The 25,215-nt window shown below is 45.8% G+C and overlaps 2 protein-coding genes across 5 annotated transcripts in view; one reads left to right on the top strand and one right to left on the bottom strand.

Annotated features, from left to right (window-relative positions):
* prc2 (protein regulator of cytokinesis 2) overlaps nucleotides 1–13,242 on the bottom strand; it is a 37,216-nt gene extending 23,974 nt beyond the window's left edge. Inside the window, exons 1-2 of the mRNA XM_078546262.1 lie at nucleotides 13,149–13,242; nucleotides 12,787–12,919 (exon numbers count right to left, since the gene is read on the bottom strand). Coding sequence (XP_078402388.1) covers nucleotides 12,787–12,919; nucleotides 13,149–13,162 — 147 coding nt within the window. The 5' untranslated portion in view covers nucleotides 13,163–13,242. The remainder of the gene's footprint in view (nucleotides 1–12,786; nucleotides 12,920–13,148) is intronic.
* A 187-nt stretch (nucleotides 13,243–13,429) lies between these two features.
* Nucleotides 13,430–25,215, top strand: part of idua (alpha-L-iduronidase) — a 377,462-nt gene continuing 365,676 nt past the window's right edge. For 3 of the 4 annotated variants that reach the window (XM_078540387.1, XM_078540376.1, XM_078540367.1), the window contains exon 1: nucleotides 13,430–13,925. In XM_078540387.1, coding sequence (XP_078396513.1) covers nucleotides 13,759–13,925 — 167 coding nt within the window. In that variant the 5' untranslated portion in view covers nucleotides 13,430–13,758. The remainder of the gene's footprint in view (nucleotides 13,926–25,215) is intronic. The other variant, XM_078540394.1, reaches the window with a different exon arrangement.

The following is a 25,215-nucleotide window of genomic DNA, read 5'->3' as shown; positions in this document are numbered from 1 at the left end:
CTGGGCCAGCATTTATTGCCCATCCCTAGTTGCCCTTGAGAAGGTGGTGGTGAGCTGCCTCTTTGAACCGCTGCAGACCACGTGGTGTAGGTACACCTACAGTGCTGTTAGGGAGTTCCAGAATTTTGACCCAGTGACGGTGAAGGAATGGCGATATATTTCCAAGTCAGGATGGTGAGTGACTTGGAGGGGAACTTCCAGGTGGTGGTGTTCCCATGTGTCTGCTGCCCTTGTCCTTCTGGAAGGTAATGGTCGTGGGTTTGGAAGGTACTGTCTCAGCAGCCTTGGTGAATCCCTGCAGTGCATCTTGTAGATGGTACACACTGCTGCTACTGTGCAGTGGAGGGTGTAACATTATCTATCAGGCATGATTCAGTGAGGATGACTGTCAGGCTCAAAAACAAAATGCTGGAAAAATTCAGGTCTGACAGCATCTGTGGAGAGAAAGAGTTAATGTTTCGAGTCCATATGACTGAGCTAAAAGGGAAGTAGAAACGTGGTGAAATATATACTGTTTTGGATGGGCGGGGTGGTGGGGGGCGGATGTGGAACAGGTGAAGCTGAATAGAAGGCCAGCGATAGATGGAGGCAAGGGAGAGATTGCAAAAGATGTCAAACATAAAAAGGTCAAAGGGATGTTAATGGCAGTGCTGGCTGAAGGAGCTGCTAATGGTGACATTAAGAGTAGAAAGAAGGATGTGATAATGGCCAGGGTAAGCACTCTGGAAAGAACAAACAAGTGACAGGTGGCCCTAGTGGTGGAAAAAAATCAAATTGGTTTATGCCCAGCTTTTAGCCTATGAATAAAAATGGAAATAAATTTAAATCAAAGTGGAAAATAAAACAAAAAATAAAAATGAATATTGAAAAAAAAGGGGCAAGGATGGAGAAGAGAGTTCATGGTCTGAAGTTGTTGAACTCAATGTTAAGTTCGAAAGGCTGTAAAGTGCCTAGTCGGAAGATGAGGTGCTGTTCATCCAGTTTGCGTTGAGCATCACTGGAACATTGCAGCAGGCCAAGGGTGGACATGTGGGCATGAGAGCAGGATGGTGTTGAAATGGCAAGCGACAAGATCTGGGTCATGCTTGTGGACAGACTGAAGGTGTCCCGCAAAGCGGTCACTCAGTCTGCATTTGGTCTCTCCAATGTAGAGGAGACCACATTGGGAGCAGCGCTGCTTCACTTGAAAGAAGTGTTTGGGCCATTGGATGGTGAAGAAGGGTGGGGGGGGGGGGGGGGGGGGCAGTAAAGGGGCAGGTGTTGCACCTTCTGTGATTGCATGGGAAGGTGCTATGGAGGGGGGTTGGGGGTGATGGAGGAGTGGACCAGGGTGTCCCAGGGGGAACAGTCCCTACAGAATGTCGACAGGGAGGGTGAAGGGAAGATGTGTCTGGTGGTGGCATCATGCTGGAGTTGGCAGAAAATGATCCTTTGAATGCGGAGGCTGGTGGGGTGAAAAGTGAAGACAAGGGGGACCCTATAATGGTTCTGGAAGGGAGAGGAAGGCAGAGGTGCAGGAGATGGGTCGAACCACAGCTGAGGGCCCTGTCAACCATCATGGGTGGGAAACCTCAGTTAAAGGAAGAAGGAAGGCATGTCAGAAGCACTGTTTTGGAAAGTGGCACCATCGGAACAGATGCGACAGAGGCGAAGGAACTGAGAGAATGGGATGGAGTCCTTACAGGAAGGAGGGTGTGAGGAGCTGTAGTTGAAGTAGCTGTGGGAGTCGGTGGGCTTGTAAAGAACATTGGTGGTCAGTCTATCACCAGAAATTGAGACAGAAGTCAAGGAAGGGGAGGGAAGGAAATTGTCAGAGATGGACCATGTGAATGTGATGGAGAGGTGGAAATTGGAAGCAAAATTGGTGAATTTTTCCAGGTCCAGGCGAGAGCATGAAGCGGCACTGAAACCGTCCTCGAAGTAAGAAAAGGGTCATGGGAGGGGGCCTGAGTAGGACTTGAACAAGGAATGTTCCACATACCCCATTTAAATTTATTTTTATTCATTGCTTTATCCCCAGCTTTTAGCCTATTTGATTTTTTCCACCACCGTCCCCTCCCCCCCATCCCACCCCCACTAGGGCCATCCGTCACTTGCTCATGTTCTTTCCAGAGTGCTTACCCCGGTCCAGCCATGATCACATTCTGCTTTCTTTTCTTAATGTCACCATTAGCACCTCCTTCAGCCAGCCCCACCACCATTAACACCCCTTTGACCTTTTGTTTAAGACATCTTTTGCAATCTCTTTACCTCGACCTATTGCTGGCCTTCTATCCAGCTTCACCTGTTCCACTCCCCTTAAAACGGTATATATTTCACCACATTTCTACTTTTCTTTAGCTCAGAGTCATATGGACTCGAAATGTTAACTGTGTTTCTCTCTCCAAAGATGCTGTCAGACCTGAGTTTTTCCAGCATTTTTTGCTTCAGATTTCCAGCATCCACAGTATTTTGCCTTTGACTGTCAGGTTGTTGCTTGACTAGCCTGTGTGACAGCTCTCAATTTTGGCACTAGCTCCCAGATGACTTTGCAGCGTTGCGATTGCCATTGTCATTTCCGGTGCCTGGTTTGATGCCAGGTGGTCCATCTGGTTTAATTTCTTTTTGTGACTTTGTAACGGTTTGTTACAACTGAGTGACTTGCTGGGCCATTTCAGAGGGCATTAAGAGGCTAAGAGTCAACCACATTGCTGTGGGTCTAGAGTCACACATAAGCCAGACCAGGTAAGGATGACAGATTTCCTTCCCTAAAGAACATTAGTGAACCAAATGGGTTTTTACAACAATGGTTTCATGGTCAGACTTGTATTGAATACAAATTCCACTATCTGCCGTGGAAGGATTCAAGCCCGTGTCCCCAGAGCATTATGCTGGGTCTCTGGGCTACTGGTTCAGTGACAATACCACTGTGCCATTGCTTCCCCCCATGAATGTTACCAGATTAACTTTTATTTGAACACAGTGCAAGGCTTTGAACCAAAATATATCTGCAATGAATGGATGTTATCTAGATAACTAAACATGACCCAAATCTTTTGAAATCTGGAAATTGGATTCAAGTAGGGAGATGTGTCAGGACCCAGAGGATGGTCTGACATGTGCACACGCTGAAATTGCCAGGGAAGTTTAAACTTCCAATGGTCACTTGTGCTGTCTGGGACCCTCCACCAATGCCTTGGACACTTGAGCTCAGTGTCAGAGACTTGGGCCACATATGCAGGACTTGCCCGATTTCAGAAAGTGTTACACCGGTTATTCCTAGATCTAACTCAGTGATTAACCAGTATAACTGAACTGAGCACCATAACCTCTCCCACTCAGATTCGAGACCTTAAAAAAAAACATTTTAAAACAGCAGCTACTGTTAAGAAAGGGGCATGTCCTGTCTTCATCCACCTTTTCTTGTGCTCAATGGTCTTCTGTGGATGTCTGCACTGACCCATTGATGCTTCAGCTAGGACATTGGCAGTCCTGACTGAAAAATTACAAGGGGCAGGTCACAGAAATCTTGGCAGTGTCAATGTGCACAGCATCAACACTGACTAAGATCTGGGCCATTATTTTGAATCAATGATTAACTTAGACATTGAAGTATTGATAGAAGCATAATTTATTAGAGAGGTTAAAAAATTAAAAGTGAATGGGTAAAACTAGATTTCAATGTCAAAGTAGATCAGAGTACTTTCCAAATGGTGAAAAGCAGTGGAACGTCACGAATAGCTACATAAAATCAAAATGGCTAATGGAATGTTAGACTAATAGCTAAAGCAGTATTTCCCAAACAATTTTCCCAAGTGATCCCATTTTAACACTTCGCCACCCCAGATCCTACCAAATACAAAAACAGCAATAAAAGACGCATAGTGACATTTAATATATAATCGAAGTTCATGTAGTATAGGGCATAAACACATTTATTTGATGCAAGTACTTTGTGGTTTAACCAAGCTCTCCATATTCCCTGGTTCAAGCATGCAGCTTCTAAAAGGAGCTCTGTAATAAAGTTCTGTTTCAAATAAGAAACCTGACTGGGATATCAATGTTAATAACAATTGGTGACGAGGATAAATAGCTCTGACGCTACGCCTTGTGAATGAGAGTACATAAATTCTTAAAGAAAGAAAAGTATAGTCAGTCATGCCACTCTGGCAGATTCGAGCCTTATGACTCGTCCATGAAAGAATGGAGCTGATACATAGGGCGCCTAGGTTTTTATTTCATGATGAATCAAATAACAAAAGAATTGCTTTCTGCTTCTCTGCTAAGTGTCTGTGGTAGCAAGATATATAACTTCAACTGTAGTCTGACAGCCCCGAATGTGACCAACTCTAAATCTTTTAATGATCTGGATTACCTCAGGAAGATGCAGCTTCAACCGAAGTCATCAGTAATGATGCCGAGATTTAAGTTCAACTCCAGAGAAAGGGCCTTGGGTGAGTCCATCACAAGTTATGTCACGAAGTTGAAACAGTTGACTGAGCACTGCGACTTCAGCGAAACACTCAATTACATGTTGCAGGGCCAGTTGGTTTGCGGCATTCATGACAGTGCCATTCAGTGCCGTTTACTTGCAGAAGTTATTGATTTGAAGCATGCCATGGAAATAGAGCTAGCAACGGAGTGTGCAACATGGCACCATTCTTTAGTTGGGGTGAAACCTACCACTAGGTGTGGCACAAAAACCAGAGAGACAGCCATGAAGAGGACGACAGTCGCTACTGCTCAAAAAACAAAAAGGCATAGTGGAAGCATCTCACCAGCAATTCAAATTAATTTACCAATGGGGGTAATCATGTACTGGAAAACTGTAGATTTGAGGCAGAATGCCATTACTGCCACAAAAAAAAAATGCGGCACGTAATAAAGCAATGCAGGGTGAAATCGAGACAGCCAGACAGCAGACCAAGAGGATTGAAGTGCACAATATAACAGAACCAGAAGCTGCCAATACAGATATCTATAGCCTATACAATGCCAAAGCAGTAAAAACTGAACCAATCACAGTGACCCTGCAAGAGAATGGGAAGCTTCTAGTCATGGATGTAGATACAGGAGGCTCAACCACAGCGGGAGAACACACATTTAAATACCTAAATGGAATGCACCCAGCCACTGAATCTGGAGCAAACTACAGCTCAACTGAAGACATACACTGGAGAGTCACAGGTAAAAGACATCGCCACAGTACCTGTGCCCTATAGGCAAGACAGCCCAGCTTCCAGTGATCATTGTAACAGGTGAAGGACCTAGTTGTCTGGGCCATCAATGGTTACTGAAAAATTAAGCTCAACTGGCTGGAAATATTTCAAGTGAGAACAGAAGGAATACCCGAGTTAAGGAAATGCGACAGTGTATTTTGCAACAAATTGGTAAAGATAAAAAGGCCTACAAACAAAAATATATGTAGATTTGGGGGTGACACCCTGGTTCTTTAAGGCCAGAACTATACCTTATACCCTAAAAGGTGGTGGATGCAGAATTGTGCTGCTTGGAGTGAGAAGCCAGGCATAATCCAGTCAGTCCAGTTTTTGGAATGGGCAGCACCCGTAGCCCATGATGAAACCAGATTAAAACATTCGCATTTGCGGAGACTACAAACTGTGAACAAGACTGCTAAATTACAAATATCCTATCCCAGGGGTAGAAGATCTGTACGCTAAGCTAGCTGGAGGAAAATCCTACACCAAACCAGACATGAGTCATGCATACTAACAGCTAGAGCTGGACAGCACCTCTGAGGGTACGTAACAATCAACACACACACACACACACACACACACACACACACACACCCCTGTACCAATACACCCTACCCTTTGGTGCATCATCTGCCTGTGCAATCTTCCAAAGGACCATGGAAAGCCTATTGCAAGGATTTCCAACTAGTGTACCTGGACAACATCCTGATCACAGGCTCAATGGAAGCCTAACATTTTGCCAACCTAGAAGAGGTTTTAAGATGATTTTGGGAAGCTGGTGTGTGATTGAAGAAAGAAGTGTACATTCCTAATGACAGAAGTCACTTACTTGGGTCACTGAGCAGATGTGCAGGGGTTGCATCCATTAGAGAAAGTCAAGGCAATCAAGGAAGTGCCCTTTCCTACCATTATCACTGAACTCAAGTCTTTTTTGGGCATGATAAATTATTACAGTTGCTTCCTGCCAAACTTGTCAGTGTTAGCCACTTTACACTTATTGAAAAAGGACCATCTTTGATCATGGAATGCACATCAAGAAGCCTTCGCAAAAGTCAAGAATCTATTACACTCATGTCTACTAGTACATTATGACCCATCAAAAGAATTATTAACCTGTGATACATATCCTTACAGGGTGGGAGCTGTGTTGTCACAGGATGGAAGATGGTTCCGAAAGGCCAATAGGCTATGTCTCCAGGACCCCCTCTTCAGCAGAGAAGGGTTACTCAACTTGAAAAGGAAGATTTATCAGTAACATTGAGTGAAAAACTTCCATCAGTTGCTGCATAGATGACATTTCACCAGTGTCAGACCATAAACTACTAATGGCTTGATTTAGTGAAGATAAAGCTATTCCACCAATAGCCTCACAGGAGGAATCCAATATTGGGCTTGGACTTTGATTTTAATTGGTGTATGAGTACATCTTTATGCTCTGTCCTGGCTTGCATATTGCAAATGCAGACACAGTCGTCTTCCATTACCAGATAACATTGTACATGCTCCAGTGCCACAAGAAGTTGCATTTGTGTTGAATTTCTTGGACTCTGCCAGTCTGTGAAGCAAATAAAGAATTGAACAAACAGGGATCCAATTTTGTTAAAAGTCCAAAATCAGGTATTGCAAGGATGGTCAAATGCACTGTCTGAAGAGATAAGACCATTCCATGCCCCGAAAACTGAGTTAGATTGTCAAGATGGAATCTGGATCTGGGGATCAAGAATCATCATCCCTTCGCAAGAAGGGCCACTCTTGACAGAGCTTCACAGTGCACACCCAGGCATTTTGAAGATGATTGCATGAAGCTATGTTTGGTGGCCAGGCATAGACAGTGGCAGTGCTTGACCAGTGTCAGCAACAGAAGTTGCCTGTTTAAGCTCCACTACATCTGGAGAAGTGGCCTGGTCAACCCTGGGTTAGACTACATATAGAGTATGTAGGTCCATTTAGGTACCATATTTTTGTTTATCATTATACACATTAAGTGGATGGACGTGTATGAAGTTAGATCACCAACATTGGTGCAGCTTTTCATTAGTTGCACACTATGTTTAGTTTACATGTCCTACCAAAAGTCATTGTTTCTGATAATGGTACTGTTTTCACTAGTACTGAATTCCAAAGATTAGTGAGTTTAAATGGAATTAAACATTAAAACAGCACCATATCATTCCTCATCAAATTGGTTAGCAGAAAGAGCAGTGCAAACTTTCAAATCAGGGATGAAGTTATCCAAAGGTATGTTAGAAACTAGAATTTCACATTTCCCTAAGTACTGTACAACTCATTAAACTACGGGTTCAACACCGTCAGAATTACTGATGAAACGCCACTCTAACCAAATTAGAAAACCACCTCAGACTTCGTCTTTAATTGCATGACCTGTGTATATATTGTGGGTTAAAATATTTTTTGTAAATAAGAAATGTTAAAAAAAACTAAAGGGAGAGAAAATGTAGTGATTGTAGGTATATCCTTTCCTACTACCTTTAGGGGTCACATGATTGAACTGACAAAAGAGCCCTAAGCGCAGGCAATCTTAGGGGCAGAGCTTTCTAATCGTGGTTCAAGCATGCAGCTTTTAAATGAGTTCTGTAATAAAGTTCTGTTTCAAGTAAGAAACAGAAGGCAGACAAGTTATTTCTACTGACTGGAAGCCTAGGAGGACAGAGTCTGAAAATTATAGCTAAGCCTTTCAGGAATGAAATTAGGAAAAAAAACAAAAAAGGGTGGTAGAGGTTTGGAACACTTCCACAAAACAGTAATTGACATTAGATCATAGATGTTAAATCTAACAGTTGACCTAAATCCATACAACCACCTTTTGACCCATCAGATCAGCATGATATCAATTATGGCAGGACAGATTCCAGGGGCTAAGTGGCTTACTCCTGTTCCTATGGATAAAAATTAAATAGCACCTTTAATGTAGTAAAAGCAGCCCTAAACATTTCACAGGAGCAAAATCCAGCAAGAATTGAAACTGACCCAAAGTAGATATCAGGAGAGGTGACCAAAAACCTACCTTATTGACTAAGCTTTGAAAAACACCCCTTAAAAAGGAAAGGGGTGTTTAGGAAGGGAATTCCAGAGCTTAGGACGGGGGAGAGGGAGGGTTGAAAGTGAGAGAAGGACAAATTATCTCAGAAAAAGGGTTGTAGGGCTAAAAATTGGAGGTTTTAGAGGGAATTAGACAAGACAAAAATTTCTAAAAGTGGCATTATTGGCACAGGAGTTTATGAAGGTCAGTGAGTACAGGATTTGAGTTGATATGGATGAAGTTTGGATGAGTTTCAGTTCATGGAGGATGAAAGATGGGAGGTTGGCCAGGACAGCATTATAATAATGGAGTCAAAAGGCAAGAACACAGGTCAGGGCTTGTGTCCAATGGGCTCATGGTGGTAGTGGGAGCATCATGAAGAAATTAACATTTATATAAGCATTTATATTGTGGAACCATGTCCCAAACAGCTGTGTCAAAAACTGCAGAAGTTGGTGCTGAAGGACATAAGATACAAGAACAGGAGACCATGTCCCATCAAGCTTGCTCCAACATTCAATACGACCATAGCTGATCTTGGACTTCAACACCACTTTCCCACCTGCTCCCCATATCCCTAGATTCCCCAAGACAAAAACCCATCTGCCCATCTCAGCCTTAAATATATTCAATGATTACACATCCACAACCTTTTGAAGGTAGAGAATTCCAAAGTTTCACATCCCTCAGTGAAGAAATTTCTCCTTCTGAGTCTTAAATGATTGCCCTCTTCTAGATTCCCCAGACATGGGAAACAATGTCTCAGTTTCCATCCCCTCAAGCCCCTTCAAAATGTATGTTTTCAATGAGATCGCCTCATTCTCCTAAACTCAAGATAGACACAATTTACTCGACCACTCATAGGACAACATAAGCTGGTGAGCCTTCTCTTTACTGCCTCCAACGCAAACATATCTTTCCTTAGAGACCAAAGAAAAAATGCACAGTATTTCAGGTGTGGCATCACCAAAGCCCCATACAATTGCAGCATGACTTTATTCTTGTCCTCCAATCCTCTTACAGTAAAGGGCAGCATACCATTTGCTTTTCTAATTGCTTACTGCACCTGCATACTGTTTTGTGTACAAGTACACCCAAGTCTTTGAACATCAACATTTGCAACTTTCAAGCCTTTTAAATATTTTTCTTTTCTATTCTTATGACCAAGTGAATAACAGACTTCCCCACATTGTACTCCATTTACCACCTTGTTGCCCACTCACTAAGCTTGTGTCTCTTTGGAGCCTTTGATCTCCTCAAGGCTGGCATTTCCACCTATCTTTGTACCATCAACAAACTTTGATCCATTACTGTCTCTTCATCCAAATCATTAATATAGATGGTAAAAAATAGAGGCCCCAGCATTGATCCTTGCAGCATTCCACTAGTCACAGCCTGCCAACTTGAAAAAGCCCAATGTATCACTACTTACTGCTTCCTGTCTGTTAACCAACCCTCTACCCATATTAACTATTTCATCCCCAGCTCCGTGAGCCCCTATCTTGTGCATTAATCTTGTGACGCCTTGTTAAATGCCCTTTGGAGGCCCAAGTAAACTATATTAAGTTCCTGTAGTTACATCCTCAAAAACTAAAGTTTATCATAAAACCATGTTGTCTTGTTCTAATCATAGTTCTTTTCTAAACTCAAAACTTCCTTAGGTTCCAGCATTCTCTTGACAATTTGACGTCAGGCTAATTGCCTATAGTTCCCTACTTTGCTATTTTAAAAAAAAAGTAATGTTTGCTAACTTCCAATCTTCTGGGGCCCTTCCAGAATTTAGGAAAATAGTGGTTTATAGCTGAAGAGAGTGGATGCCTTGGCTATTAGGTCCTGGGGATTTCATTTTAGTCCAGAGTTTCTCCAGTACATTTTCTCTGCTGATATTAATTACCCTAATTTTGTCACTCAGCCTCTAGGTTGCTGTTAGGAAGTCTTAAACACACAGTTAAATAATTCTTCATGATACATGCTTGTGTGTTGACCAAATGCAAGTTTATTATTCCGACACCAATAATATAATAAATGTTACTGTTATATAATAGATTCATACAACCTGGTTTCTTGTAGACCCAAGGTAATCAAACTTAGCCTCTTGTGGATGTTGGACTTCCAACTGTCCTATGGGTTCTAACCTTAAAGGGCTGTTCCTTGATATTTTAAAACTGAGTTACATCAAATGATACCCAGAATGCATATTGAAGCAAGTTTCTTCTTGGCCACCAACCTCCAGACTTGACATAATGACTGTCTTGATTAAGTTTTTATAAAAAGAAACAGGGTGACCTAGATAATCTTAAGATAGTTCAGTATCACTGCTTAGGTACTTCCATTGTTCTGGTCAATACTTGATACTCTCACCTGACCTGGGCTATAGCCAACTGTCTTCTATGGTTTCTATTATTATCAGCTACTGGCCAGAACAAATTCTGATAATCACATTGAGGTGGTGATTAATATAGAGATGTGATTAACTATAGGACTTGGGCAAAATCTAACAATGATTTTCTACTTCTGGTATGCAACTTGTCACATGATAATTTCTCCTGTTGCCACTTCAATAGGATCAACATGTACTTTAGCTACTCTTTTTATATACTTCTAAATGCTCCAAATCTGTTTTTATATTCCTGGCTAATAGTATTTTTTCTTCCCCTTTTAACCAATTTTTTTTAGAAACCAGCAAAGGGTCACCCAAAACACTAACTTAAAAAAAAAAAATCCTTTAACGGGATGAATATCACTGGCTGGGCCAGCATTTGTAGTCCATCCCTAATTTCCCTTGAAATGAATGGCTTGCTAGGCCATTTCAAAGGGCAGTTAAGAGTCAACCACGTTCCTAAGGGTCCAGAGTCCATGTAGGCCAGACCAGATAAGGACAGCAGATTTCCTTCCCAAAAGGGAATTAGTGAACAGATGTGTCTTTACAACAATTGATAGCAATGGTGACCATGACAACCAGGACTTCCTGATTTATCAATTTAATTGAATTGAAATTCCACTAGCTGCCATGCTGGGATTTGAACCCATGACCCCAGAGCATTAGCCTGGGCTTCTGGATTACATTGACATTACAACTATGCCACTGTCTCCCCATTACCATTCACTCCTATTCTTTGCATCAAGTCTCTTCTATTAATCCAATACTATCCTTAACCTCCTTAGTAAGCCACAGATGGATCTTTCTCACCACCATACCCCTTACCTATGTAATTGGCTTTGAATGCAAGAAATAGACCATTCAGCCCCTACAGTCTGCTCCACCATAAATCAGATCAGCCTGATCTCAACTCCAAATTGCTGCTTGCTCCACATAATCCTCAACTCCCCTGTAAATCAAAAATCTGTTACTCAGTCTTGAATATATTCAAGGACCCAGCCTCCACTGCTCATTGGAAAGAGAATTCCAAACACCAAACAGCCAGAGAAGAAATTCCTCACCCCCATCTTAAAGGGGGCCCCTTATTTTAAAACTGTGCCCTCTAGTTCTCTATTTCCCCCCCACAAGGGGAAAACATCCTCTCAGCATCCACCCTGTCAAGGTCCCACAGAATCTTATTGGAACATAAGATTACCTCTCATGCTTCTAAATTCCAATGAGTATGGGCCCAACTTGCTCAACCTTTCCTCATTAGACAATCTTTCCATCCAAGGAAAGAATCTAATGAACCTTCTCTGAAATGCCTCCAATGCAAGTACCTCTCTCTAGTAAGAGAGCCCAAACTGTACACAGTACTCTAGGTGTGGTCTCACCAATGCCTGTACAACTGTAGCAAGATTTCCTTACTTTCCCCCTTGCAGGGAAGGCCAACATTGCATTTGCCTTCCAAATTACTTGCAGGGCCCACAACACCTCCATTGCTACCTTCTGGGTCCCATAGCTGCCTCACTCACAGTCACACCTAACCATCCCTGATCACAGAACTGTGGTATGACCCACCTCCTGGTGGAAAGTGTCCAGGTAACTTTCCCCCTCCCTGATGCAGTGCCTGAAGCTCAGACTACAGCTCATCAATTCTGAGCCAAAGTTCCTCAAAATGTAGACACTTACTGCAGATGTGGTTGCCGTGGATCACACTGGTGTCCACCAGCTCCCAAATGCTGCAGATCACCTGCCCTGCCATCTTTGCTTTATTTAACTAATTAGGTTTCAAAATTATAAAAATAACTCAGTTGTTTGAAGTTTAACCAGTTAAGCTATAAATTCAATGCAATAGCTATCTTCCCACTACTGCTATCCCCATTTAAGAGGATTAAAATCTTAAAACTCACCAAACTCTTACCTGCCCATCTCAGTAAAGTTTTTGATCAATCACCAGTAACTGAAGGCTGAAAAAAAAAGTGTAAAAGCAGCAGCTCCTTCCCCCTCTACACCAAATTCTCAAGTTTCCACTCAGGCCTGATCTGTACAGAGCAAGCCATCATAGACAAAGAACACATCAACTCCAGTGGCAAGCATGCTTCTTAGTGGTATCCAATACCTTTTTAAACATTCCTCCAATGAGATGGACAATACCACTTGCATTGGATATTTCTATAAAAAAGTACCTCTATACACTTCTTTGCTGATGCCATCCGCTGAAGCCGCTTGTCTTCTTGAATACCAACATCATCCCAGATATTCTGGAGTTTCGCCATCTTCATAGCCAGAAGATGGCCTATTGATGAAGCTAGAACTTCACTGGAATAAAATTTGTGCAGACAGACAGACAATTATAATTGGTTTCCAAGGAACGTATTTACAGCTGCTTTCAAAGCATAGTAGAACCCAAGTTCAAAATATCTGCAAAACATCATAAGAATTTGGAAATGTTGTACAACAACTTAAGGGGAAAAAAAAGCACATAGCATTTTCAGAGCAACTTATATGGCGAGATAACGAGCTACACGTTTTAAAACAACATGCGCACCTTTTCCTCGCCATTGTCCAAACCTGGAGCAAAGGATTCCCAAACTGAGAGAAGCCGAGTTCAATCTTTCTGCTTCGAGCTGCCCGGAAATAGTTTTAAATTCAAACCCAACCGCCCCCCCGCGCGCGAGCGTTGACACCATTGGTTACCGCCAGCCAGTAGGAGGCCGAGAGAAAAAAACGCTGGCCAATTGAAACTAGACTTCCGGCCTGGGGGGGGGGGGGGGGGGGGTGCGGTCACGTGATGGTGCTTGCTGGTTCAGGGAAGGCAGACGGGACTGCAGCTTCAGTGAGAGGCGCTGTCATAATTAGCGCGAAAGCTACTTTCAGTGTTTTGGTTGAGCAGTATTGAGGTAAAAACAGAAGTGACGCTCTTGGTTACCGAGCAGAGACACCATTTACTGTGGGAGTCAACAGGGAGGAGCGGCAAAGTGGATGATCTGTGTGCAGCAAAGTTTGTCCATTTTATCAGCAACAATATTTAAATTAACTTAGAAAAAAGACGCAAAAAGCACATTCAAAACAGTATCCAATCAAGGCGTCTCTAAATACCTAGTGAGGCCGGTGCGAAAGACTTTGGAGACTCTGCCATTGGCCTTTGTACGCTAATTATGAATCCTGTGTTTGTGGCTCTCTTAAGCGCATTATTGTACTGCACAAGGCAGCGTTACTCGTCTGCTCATCATCAACAACATGCACCTCAATCTTATTCAATAATTGTGGATGCATCTAAGGCACAAAGAGAGTTGAAGCACTTCTGGAGGAGTACAGGATTTTGGTAGGTTGTTTAAAATTACTTTTGCCATGGAAACAAGACAGTACTATCACCATTGACGGGTTGCACCTGAACTGGAATGGGACCAACATCCTTGCAGAGAGGTTTGCTAGTGCTGTTGGGGAGAGTTTAAACTTACTTGGCAGGGGGATGGGATCCTGAGAGGAGGTTCAGCAGGGGGAGATGCACAGCCAAAATTAGAAGAGAGAGCAAGTGAGTCTGGAAGGCATAGAAATTATAGGCCAGTTAAGGCACAAGGGAGCTTGGCAAGGTTAGATGGCATTTATTTTAATGCAAGACGTCTGACGAATAAAGCAGATGAGTTGAGGGCACGAATTAACACATGGAAGTATGATGTCATTGCTGTCACAGAGACATGGTTGAGAGGGGGGCAGGATTGGCAGCTCAATATTCCAGGATGTAGGGTCTTCGGGCGAGACAGGGAAGGAGGTAAAAGAGGAGGGGGTATCGCAATATTGATCAAGGAATTAATTACAGCAGTAAGGAGGGATGACATCTTAGAAGGCTCCTCAAATGAAGCCATATGGGTAGAACTTAAAAACAAAAAAGGAGCAATCACATTGCTGGGAGTGTACTATAGGCCCCCAAACAGAGCGAAATAGAAGAGCAGATATGTAGGCAAATTTCAGAGAAGTGTAAAAATAATAGGGTAATAATAGTGAGGGATTTCAACTTCCTCAACATTAACTGGATAAGTCATTGTGTGATAGGTTTAGAGGTTGCGGAATTCTTAAAATGCATCCAGGAGAGCTTTTTAAGCCAGTACGTAAAAGGTCTGACAAGAGAGGGGGCGGTCCTGGACTTAATTTTAAGGAATGAAGCTGGGCAAGTGGTAGAGGTATCGGTGGGGGAACATTTTGCAGATAGTGATCATAACTCCGTTAGATTCAAGGTTGTTATGGAAAAGGACAAGGATGGGCCAGAAATCAGAGTTCTAAATTGGTGGAAGGTCGATCTTAATAAGATCAGATATGATTTGGCCAGAGTGGACTGGGAGCAGCTACTTCTTGGTAAACCTGCATTAGAGCAGTGGGATTCAATCAAGAAGGAAATAGGGAGAGCACAGGGCCAACATATTCCAGTAAAGATAAAGGGTGGGACCAACAAATCCAGGGAACCCTGGATGTTGAAGGATATACAGGATTGGATAAAGAGAAAAAGGGAGGCTTATGGCAGATACCGAAAGCTCAAAACAGTGGAAGCCCAAGAGGAGTATAGAATGTGTAGAGGGGAACTTAAAAAGGAAATTAGGAAAGCAAAAAGGGGCATGAAAAACATTGGCAGGTAAAATAAAGGAAAATTCAAAGTTATTTTACAAGTACATCAAGAGTAAGAGGATAACTAGGGAAAGAGTAGGGCCCATTAAGGACCATAGTGGCAATTTGTGTGTGGAGCTGGAAGACATAGGTAGGGTTCTAAATGAATACTTTGTGTCGGTGTTCACAAACGAGAGGGACGATGTAGGTATGGAAATCGGGCAGAAGGACTGTGATATGATTAAAGAAATTAGCATAGAAAGGTTCCAAGTGGTCTGGCAGGCTTAAAAGTAGATAAATCACCAGGCCCGGATGAAATGTATCCTAGGCTGTTGAGTGAGGCAAGGGAGGAGATAGCAGGGGCGCTGGCAATAATTTTTAATACCTCTCTGGCCACAGGAGAGGTGCTAGAGGACTGGAGGACAGCCAATGTGGTACCGTTATTCAAGAAGGGAGGAAGGGATAAACCAGAGAACGACAGTCCAGTCAGTCTTACCTCATTGGTGAGGAAACTATTGGAAGCAATTCTGAGGGACAGAATTAATCTACACTTGGAGAGGCAGGGGTTAATCAAGGACAGTCAGCATGGTTTTCTTAAGGGGAGGTCATGTCTGACCAATTTTATTGAATTTCGAAAAGGTGACCAGGTGTGTAGATGAGGGCAATGCATTTGACATAGTCTACTAGGACTTCAGAAAGGCTTTTGATAAGGTCCTGTATGGGAGACTGATAACGAAGGTAAGAGCCCTCGGGATCCAAGGCAATTTGGCAAATTGGATCCAGAATTGGCTGAGTGGCAGGAAGCAGAGGGTGATGGTCGAGGGGTGTTTTTGTGACTGGATGCCTGTGTCCAGTGGGGTTCCACAGGGATCGGAGTTGGGTCCCTTGCTGTTTGTGGTATATATAAACGATTTAGACTTGAATGTAGGAGGGTTCATCAGTAAGTTCGCGGATGACAGGAAAATTGGTGGGGTGGTAAATAGTGAGGAGGATAGCCTTAGATTACAGGTTGGGATGGTCAGATGGGCTGATCAGTGGCAAATGGAATTTAATCCGGATAAGTGTGAGGTGATGTACTTGGGCAGGACAAACAAGACACCGGAATACACGATGAATGGTAGGACCCTGGGAAGTACTGAGGATCAGAGGGACCTTGGTGTGCATGTCCACCGGTCTCTTAAGGTAGAGGGTCAGGTAGATAACGTGGTTAAGAAGGCATATGGGATAAATTCCTTTATTAGCCGAGGCATAGAATATAAGAGCAGGGAGGTTATACTGGAACTGCACAAAACGCTGGTTAGGTCACAGCTAGAGTATTGCAAGCAATTCTGTATTCCGCATTATAGGAAGGATGTGATTGAAATAGAGAGAGTGCAGAGGAGTTTTACCAGGATGTTGCCTGGGCTGGAGAGTTTTAGTTATGAGGAGGGATTGGATAGACTGGGGTTATTTTCCCTGGAGCAGAGGAGATTGAGGGGGGACATGATTGAGGTGTATAAAATTATGAGGGGCATAGATAGGGTAGACAGGAAGGAACTTTCCCCCTTGGTGGAGGGATCAATAACCAGCGGGCATAGGTTTAAGGTAAGGGGCAGGAGGTTTAGAGGGAATGTGAGGAAGAATTTTTTCACCCAGAGGGTGGTGGGAATCTGGAACTCACTGCCTGAAAGGGTGGTGGGAATCTGGAACTCACTGCCTGAAAGGGTAGTAGAGGCAGAAATCCTCATAACATTTAAGAAGTATTTGGATGTGCACTTGCGATGCCATGGCATACAAAGCTATGGGCCTAGTGCTGGAAAATGGAATTAGAATAGTTAGGTACTTGTTTGACCGCTGCAGACTTGATGGGCCGAAGGGCCTTTTTCTGTGCTGTAGACCTCCATGACTCTATGAAACTCAGATTTTTAATCGAAGCGAAGTGAAAGATTTCATGCCTGTTTGTTTTAATGGGAGGTAATGAAGGCATTAATAGGACTAAAAGCTGAAAAATTCCCTGGACCTGATGGCCTACACTGTGGGATTTTAAAAGACATGCCCAAAAACATTGTGGCCACAATTTTCTCGTTGGCGTGCGGGGGTGGGCCCCGCGCGCTGATGCATAAAATGACGCGTTGTGACGTCGGGCGAGCCTCCTGACGCCACCCCGCACCCTCACGATATTTAGGTGGGCGGGCGCGCAATGTTCTCCGAAGCACACCAGTCATTAATTAATCATGTAGTTAAGGTCCTTGAGGCAGCAGTTGACTGCTATTTGTTGGGGCCTGTGCGATCTTCAGGACTTCGCACGGGCGCGACGGGCAGGCGGGTAGGAGACATTTGTATAAACCTCATCCACGGGCGGGGTAAGAGGGGTGAGTGGGGTCACAAGTGTTATCTGTTAGAATTAATTGTGAAAGTTACTGGTACATGCCTGTGTGAGCAGGAATACTTCAAAACTCTTCACAGCTGCTTAGACAGGAATAACAGCCTTCAGGTCAGGACTCCACAGTAAAGATCATTTCTGGGGCCTGCAGGTTTCAAGAAGCCTTCCCCTAGCCTGCGAAGTTGTGCTATCCACTGGGGGCACATCCTCTGAGGAGGAAGGATGGGCCAGAAGGGGGAGGAGGCCAGGAGTCTACATTCAGCTTCCAAGGGAGCCACCTTTGGGAGGAGAGAAACAGGCACAAGGGGCGCAGGACCAACAGGAAGTTCAAGGCAGAAGGGACCACAGAAGACGCCACTATCCTGCTGCCAGGGTTTACAGGCGGCGAAGCAGCTACCTCAATATGTCTGAGGTGCAGTGCCGAAGGAGGCTCCGTCTCTTAAGGGCGACTGTCAACTATATCTGTCAGATGATTAGGCCTGAGATCTCCGCTAACTGTGTGGATGGACACCCCATACCAGTGGCACTGAAGGCCATGGCTGCTCTCAGCTTCTATGCCTCCGGCTCTTTCTAGGGGTCAGTGGGTGACCTTTGCGGAGTCTCCCAGTCAGCTGTCCGCACTTGTGTCAAGCAGGTGACGGACGCTCTGTTCAGGCGTACATTGACCTTCATCCACTACCGCTGGGGTGAGGCCAGCCAGACAGAGCGAACCAGAGGCTTCGCAGCGATTACTAGCTTCCCCCGCGTCCAGGGTGCTATAGACTGTACACATGTGGCCATCAAGGTGCCAGCGGGTGAGCCGGGTGCCTTCATCAACAGGAAGGAATTCCACTCCTTGAACCTGCGGATAATGTGTGATCACAGGATGCAGATTCTGTAAGTCTGTGCAAGGTACCCAGGCAGCTCCCACGATGCTTACATCCTCTGTCACATCAAGGTGCTCCCTCTTAAGTGCTCCAGCACGGCTAGATGGATGGCTGCTGGGTGACAAGGGCTATCCCCTCATTCTCCACAATCTTGCGCTGGAAAGGGGTGACGCAGTGGATGAAGAAGATGTAGATGCAGTTGCTCCAGCTGCACATGATGAGTCCAGTAGTGAGTCCGAGGATGAGCACAGGAGAATGTTGAGGTGGTAAACGCTGACCCAGGCACACTCCAGGGAGGCAGGGACACCCGGGAGGCTTTAATCCAACGAACCTTTAGCTAGCACACTACAGATGGACCTCCAACACAAGCCAGGGCTGCATGCTCCATTCTTGATACCTGAGTGCAAAATCTGCCTGGTTAGGAACATTAACTAAGGCAAAAACAGAATTACCTGGAAAAACTCAGCAGGTCTGGCAGCATCGGTGGAGAAGAAATCAGTTAACGTTTCGAGTCTTCATGACCCTTCGGCAGAACTGAGTATAGTTAGGAGAAAGGTGAAATATAAGCTGGTCTAAGGTGGGGGGGCGGGGGGAGAGAGAAGTTGAGGGTGGGATGATTGTGGAGATAAGCAAGCAGTGATAGGAGCAGATAATCAAAAGATGTCACAGACAAAAGGATCAAAGAGGTGTTGAAGGTGGTGATATTATCTAAGAAAAGTGCTAATTAAGAATGGAAGGCAGGATACTCAAGGTACAGCTCTAGTGGGGGTGGGGTGGAAAGACTAACAAAGTTTTAGTTTTAGATTTAAAAATAATGGAAATAGGTGGGAAAAGAAGAATCTATATAAATTATTGAAAAAAAAAGGGAGGGGGGAGAAACGGGGTGGGGATGGGGGGAGGGGGAGTTTAAGATCTAAAGTTGTTGAATTCAATATTCAGCCCGAAAGGCTGTAAAGTGCCTAGTCGGAAGATGAGGTGCTGTTCCTCCAGTTCGCGTTGGGCTTCACTGGAACAATGCAGCAAGCCAAGGACAGACATGTGGGCAAGAGAACAGGGTGGAGTGTTAAAATGGCAAGCGACAGGGAGGTTTGGGTCTTTCTTGCGGACAGACCGCAGGTGTTCTGCAAAGCGGTCGCCCAGTTTGCGTTTGGTCTCTCCAATGTAGAGGAGACCGCATTGGGAGCAACGAATGCAGTAGACTAAGTTAGGGGAAATGCAAGTGAAATGCTGCTTCACTTGAAAGGAGTGTTTGGGCCCTTGGACGGTGAGGAGAGAGGAAGTGAAGGGGCAGGTGTTGCATCTTCTGCGTGGGCATGGGGAGGTGCCATAGGTGGGGGTTGAGGAGTAGGGGGTGATGGAGGAGTGGACCAGGGTGTCCTGGAGGGAACGATCCCTACGGAATGCCGCCAGGTGGGGGTGAAGGGAAGATGTGTTTGGTGGTGGCATCATGCTGGAGTTGGCGGAAATGGCGGAGGATGATCCTTTGAATGCGGAGGCTGGCGGGGTGATAAGTGAGGACAAGGGGGACCCTATCATGTTTCTGGGAAGGAGGAGAAGGCGTGAGGGCGGATGCGCGGGATATGGGCCGGACACGGTTGAGGGCCCTGTCAACGACCGTGGATGGAAAACCTCGGTTAAGGAAGAAGGAGGACATGTCAGAGGAGCTGTTTTTGAAGGTAGCGTCATCAGAACAGATGCGACGGAGGCGAAGGAACTGAGAGAATGGGATGGAGTCCTTACAGGAAGCGGGGTGTGAGGAACTGTAGTCGAGGTAGCTGTGGGAGTTGGTAGGCTTGTAATGGATATTGGTGGACAGTCTATCATCAGAAATTGAGACAGAGAGGTCAAGGAAGGGAAGAGAAGTGTCAGAGATGGACCACATGAAAATGATGGAGGGGTGGAGATTGGAAGCAAAATTAATAAATTTTTCCAGGTCCCGACGGGATCGTTCCCTCCGGGACACCCTGGTCCACTCCTCCATCACCCCCTACTTTTCAACCCCCACCTATGGCACCTCCCCATGCCCACGCAGAAGATGCAACACCTGCCCCTTCACTTCCTCTCTCCTCACCGTCCAAGGGCCCCACTAGAGCTGTACCTTGAGTATCCTGCCTTCCATTCTTAATTAGCACTTTTCTTAGATAATATCACCACCTTCAACACCTCTTTGATCCTTTTGTCTGTGACATCTTTTGATTATCTGCTCCTATCACTGCTTGCTTATCTCCACAATCATCCCACCCTCAACTTCTCTCTCCCCCCGCCCCCCCCACCTTAGACCAGCTTATATTTCACCTTTCTCCTAACTATACTCAGTTCTGCCGAAGGGTCATGAAGACTCGAAACGTTAACTGATTTCTTCTCCACCGATGCTGCCAGACCTGCTGAGTTTTTCCAGGTAATTCTGTTTTTATTTTGGATTTCCAGCATCCGCAGTAGCTTTTAGCTTTTTGTTTTTAACATTAACTAAGGGCCTTGTCAATAAAGCTCAATGTCACACAACTCACTCGTAACATCATGGGTAACTGTCCACCTGCAGAAGAAAGGAGTCACCCTGAGCAATGCCTACATATCAAAATGTAATGATTTAACAAACTGAAGTTCAGAAAAAGAAATTACAAAGGTGTTGCACATCACACCAAGTGGCCATGAACTAACAGCGGGGCAACATAAAAGCACCAGTGAGACACCAGTGGTGTGCCTAAGGTGCCTTATGTTTACACTTATGGATGCTATGTCTAGGTGCCCCCCCTTGCTGGCACTGGCATCTGAGACAGTCTGCTCACTGTGCTGTCTTGTTGCCCTCGATGACCTTGGCGGCCGTCCTCAGTTCCACAGCTGGCATCTCCCCAGTCGCCGTAGCCTCATCGGATGCCATGGTCACTGTCAGAGGGGCGGAGGAGCTGCTACCCTCATCCGGAGCGCCCTGAGAGGAGCCCGCAGAGACGACAGGTAGCTGCTGCGCCAATGTGAGGTCGCTTCGGACATCCCTGCTCACCGTAGATGGATGGACACCGAGCTGGGATACTTGGTGCCCAAACCATCTCCCACACAGGCACTGACTAGCTAAGGTCAGTGCCGCTGTGAGGGCTTGCAGGTCCGTGTGCAACCCCAGGAGGCCCTGATTGTTCTCCTGGTGGAGCTCTCAACGAGAGTTGGCACTCTCTCCATGGTAGAAGCATGGCGCTCGGCCACGAGGCTCATTGCATCAGTGATGCACGGAGACCATGCCACGCATAGCCTCATGTTTCTCCGCCAGATCGTCCCGCATATCCTGTTGCACTTCCAGTGTTTGATGCCTCATGGACAACTCCAGAGGCACATCATGAGCCACCAACCGAGCATGTGCCTGGTCCCCTGCAGTTCTCCGACGGCCAGCGCCATGGGCACTCTGTCTCCGCCCGCACCTCAAGCGAGTGTGAAGTGCCCTCACTTCTGTTCCCCGGGACACCAGCCGATGATCTAATTCCCACTGAGGTGCTAGTATCTGCGCTGGTGCCTGCCTGGCAGAGATGGTGTGGTGCTGGTGAGTCAAAATGTTCAGGACCCACCTCCCGGCCCTGCCCCGGTGATGCTGAAAGAAAGAACAAGGACATTTGATTAGTTAAAGTGGAGAAAATGTCAATGTGCATGCCTGTCCCCTGCATCGTTATGCGCTCATCCTTCCATAATCAATGGTCAGCCCATTTTGCAAACTTCAACCACTGAGCATTCAGCAGTGCCATGGCTGTTGCCACACACATGGTGACCTTAATGCTCGGCAAACATACCTTCCCGTGGCACCCCAGGCTCACCGCCACCGGTGGACCTGGGCACATGGCGCCTCTCCAGATCCATGGCCTGCTGCTCGAATTGAGTTGATGCCCAACTGGGCCTGGCCTTCGCCTTTCCAAATCCACTTGGTGGCATTGTGTGCAGTCTTCTGAAAAGGAGAGAAGAGCCTCTACCTGGATTCCCACCGCATCCCTGCCACCCCAACCAGAGTGGGACGTTGCAGGGCTCCAGTTCTTCGTCACCCCGCAGCTACCACACACTCACACAAAGAAGCCAGGCTGACCCCCCTTGCCCAAATGCTGCCTCCATTTCATTGGGCAGCACACGGACTAACCTTGCAAAGCAAGGAGGCACAAGCACGTGGAGCACAAAAACCAGCAGATAGATTGGTGCCCCTCCACCTGGAAGCTCCCCTCCCAGCATGTTAGCACCCTGACTTTGAAATGCCTCGCAGTTCCAGCACTATGCCTAGGTGCAGATCCTTGAGTTTGCCCCCCGAGTCTAGACTCTGGGTGTCAGTGTCACACATGCTGCGGGTGAAGAGCCCATCTTAACACTACCCTCTCAGGGTGAACTAGGCAAGGGCAATATCTGCTGGCTCACCTAGCGAGGGAAACATGCAGTGAAGGATTCAATGCTGTAACTGCACTCAGAGATGTTGGAGTGGGGGGACGCATTGGGGGGAAAGGCTGACGGCTGCATTAAGTGACCTCTGCCAACATGGTACTCACCCTTCCCCGAGTGCAGGAGGTTGTTGTATCTCTTGCGGCATTGGATCCACTTGTGTCGCACAACATCCTGGGAGCTCGCTGTCTCAGTCACCACCTCCCAGGCACGTTTGGCCAGGTGTTGAAGGGGGGGCGGGGTGGGGTGGGGTGGTGTTCCCGGCCCTTGGAAGCAGGACCTCCCACCGTGCTGCCACCTCCTCCAGGAGGGCAGCTAGGCATTCATCCAAAAACCGAGGGGCACACTGCCCTGCCCTCCGGCCTGGCCTGGCCTTCTCTGCTGCCCTCCGGCCTGGCCTGGCCTGCTCTGCTGCCCTACCCTCCGGCCTGGCCTGGCCTGCTCCGCTGCCCTGCCCTCCAGCCTGGCCTGGCCTGGCCTGCTCCGCTGCTCTGCCCTCCAGCCTGGCCTGGCCTGCTCCTCTGCCCTACCCTCCGGCCTGGTCTGGCCTGCTCCGCTGCCCTGCCCTCCAGCCTGGCCTGGCCTGCTCTCCAGAAGCCCTCTGGTGAGCCCTTCTACTTGCCATTGCGATCAGCCTTTCCAAGGCGCCAGCGCTTCATTTAAACAGGCCGCCGGGTAGCCATTAGACCCGGCGATCATTGCACTCCCGCCGCCGCCCACCTACTCCCGCTATCCTCAGGATTCGCGCATTACGCTGGGCTTAATTGACTCACCTGCGTAAAGTGGCGGCGATTAGGTCTGCACCCGCTCCCGCTCAGCCCGCCCGACATGGGGAAAATTCTCCCCAGTACAACATTAGCTTTTCCTGAATTCACTAGATTCTAGAATGATCTCCATGGATTGAAAGGTAGTACATGTAACCTTGCTGTTCGAGAAAGGATGGAGAGAGAAAAGAAGGAACTATAGGCCAGTTAACTTGACATCAGTAATATGAAAAATACTAGAGTATTATTAGGGACGTGATAACAGGGCACTTAGAAAATCATGATATGGTTAGGCGGAGTAAAAATGGTTTTATGAAAGGGAAATCATGTTTAACAAACCTGTAAAGAGTTTTCTGAGTGGAGAAGAGGGATCCAGTGGATGTAATGTATTTGGATTTAAAAAACATTTGCACAAGCTTACCCAAAATTAGGGCCCATGGCACTTTAGGCAATAGATGAGTATGGATTGATGATTGGTTAATAGATAGAAAGCAGGGAGTAGGAATAAACATGAACTAGTGTGGTATGGTCATCCGTTATGGAGAGAGAGAGGAATGTGATGAGGGAGTGATAGAGATCAAACTGCCAGCTAGAAGGAGAAGAGGAAGGCCTAAGAGGAAAGATGCGGTTGAAAGAGTCTTAAACGCAGTGGAATTAGAAGAAGAATGGTTACTGATAGGAGGAGATGGAGAAGGGTGATCAACCAGCAATGGGTGACATCAAGTAAAATGGGAGAAACTGAAAAAAGATCAGTGATTTAGATGAGGGGTGCACTGTATTCAAGTTTGCTAACAATACAAAGTTAGGTTTGTAAGTAAGCTGTGAGGAGGATGCAGGCAAGAATGTTCAATCAGGATATCTTGGTGACCACGTCCCACGCACATTAGATTCTAGAAGTTGCCCACCAACAGGTGTTAGAATAACTTGTCTATAAGTCCTTGGTTTTTCCCCTTCACCTTAAATAGCAGAGTGACATGCATAATTTTCCCTTCTAAAGGAATGGTTCCTGAATTAAGGAAGCTAATAGTTAAGGTATCGGCAATGTTCTCATCTTTAAAATCCTAGGATAGAAATTACCTGGTTCTGACAATTTGTCACACTTTGGTGCCTTTTTTTTTGTTATTGTTATTTTGCTTATGTTAATTTTGGTGAGTCCCTGTCCCTGATTGTGATTTCTGGTGTACCGGCCTCATCCTGCACTGTAAATATTGCACATGGTTCACCTTCAAACTTTCTTATGGGTGATGTATTTTCGATTGAGGTCTCTGAGGGGCAGGACATAGATGAGAAACGGGAGAGGTTCAAAGATAGATCCTTGGGGGACATCAGAAGTACCTATGTGGGAATGGGAAGGGAAGCCGTTGATGGCAATTTTCTGGATGTGATTAGATAGATAAGATTGGAAACAGATGAGTGCAGTCCCACCAAGCTGGATAACAGTGGCAAGGCATTGGTGGAGGATGATGTGATCAACTGTCAAAAGCCGCAGACTGGTCAAGATGAACGAGGAGGGATAGTTTACCTTTGTCACAGTCACATAGGATGTTTAGAAATGAAAATGAGTCCAGGGCTAGAGCAGGTGTGCCTTAGAGGAAGTTTGGCCTAGTGGGTTGGCGGAGGGGAGGG

Source organism: Cetorhinus maximus, chromosome 1, assembly GCF_964194155.1.
Source record: "Cetorhinus maximus chromosome 1, sCetMax3.hap1.1, whole genome shotgun sequence".
NCBI classification, from domain to species: domain Eukaryota; kingdom Metazoa; phylum Chordata; class Chondrichthyes; order Lamniformes; family Cetorhinidae; genus Cetorhinus; species Cetorhinus maximus.
Note: the sequence above shows the minus strand (reverse complement) of the source record. Positions and strands in the feature narration are given on the sequence as shown.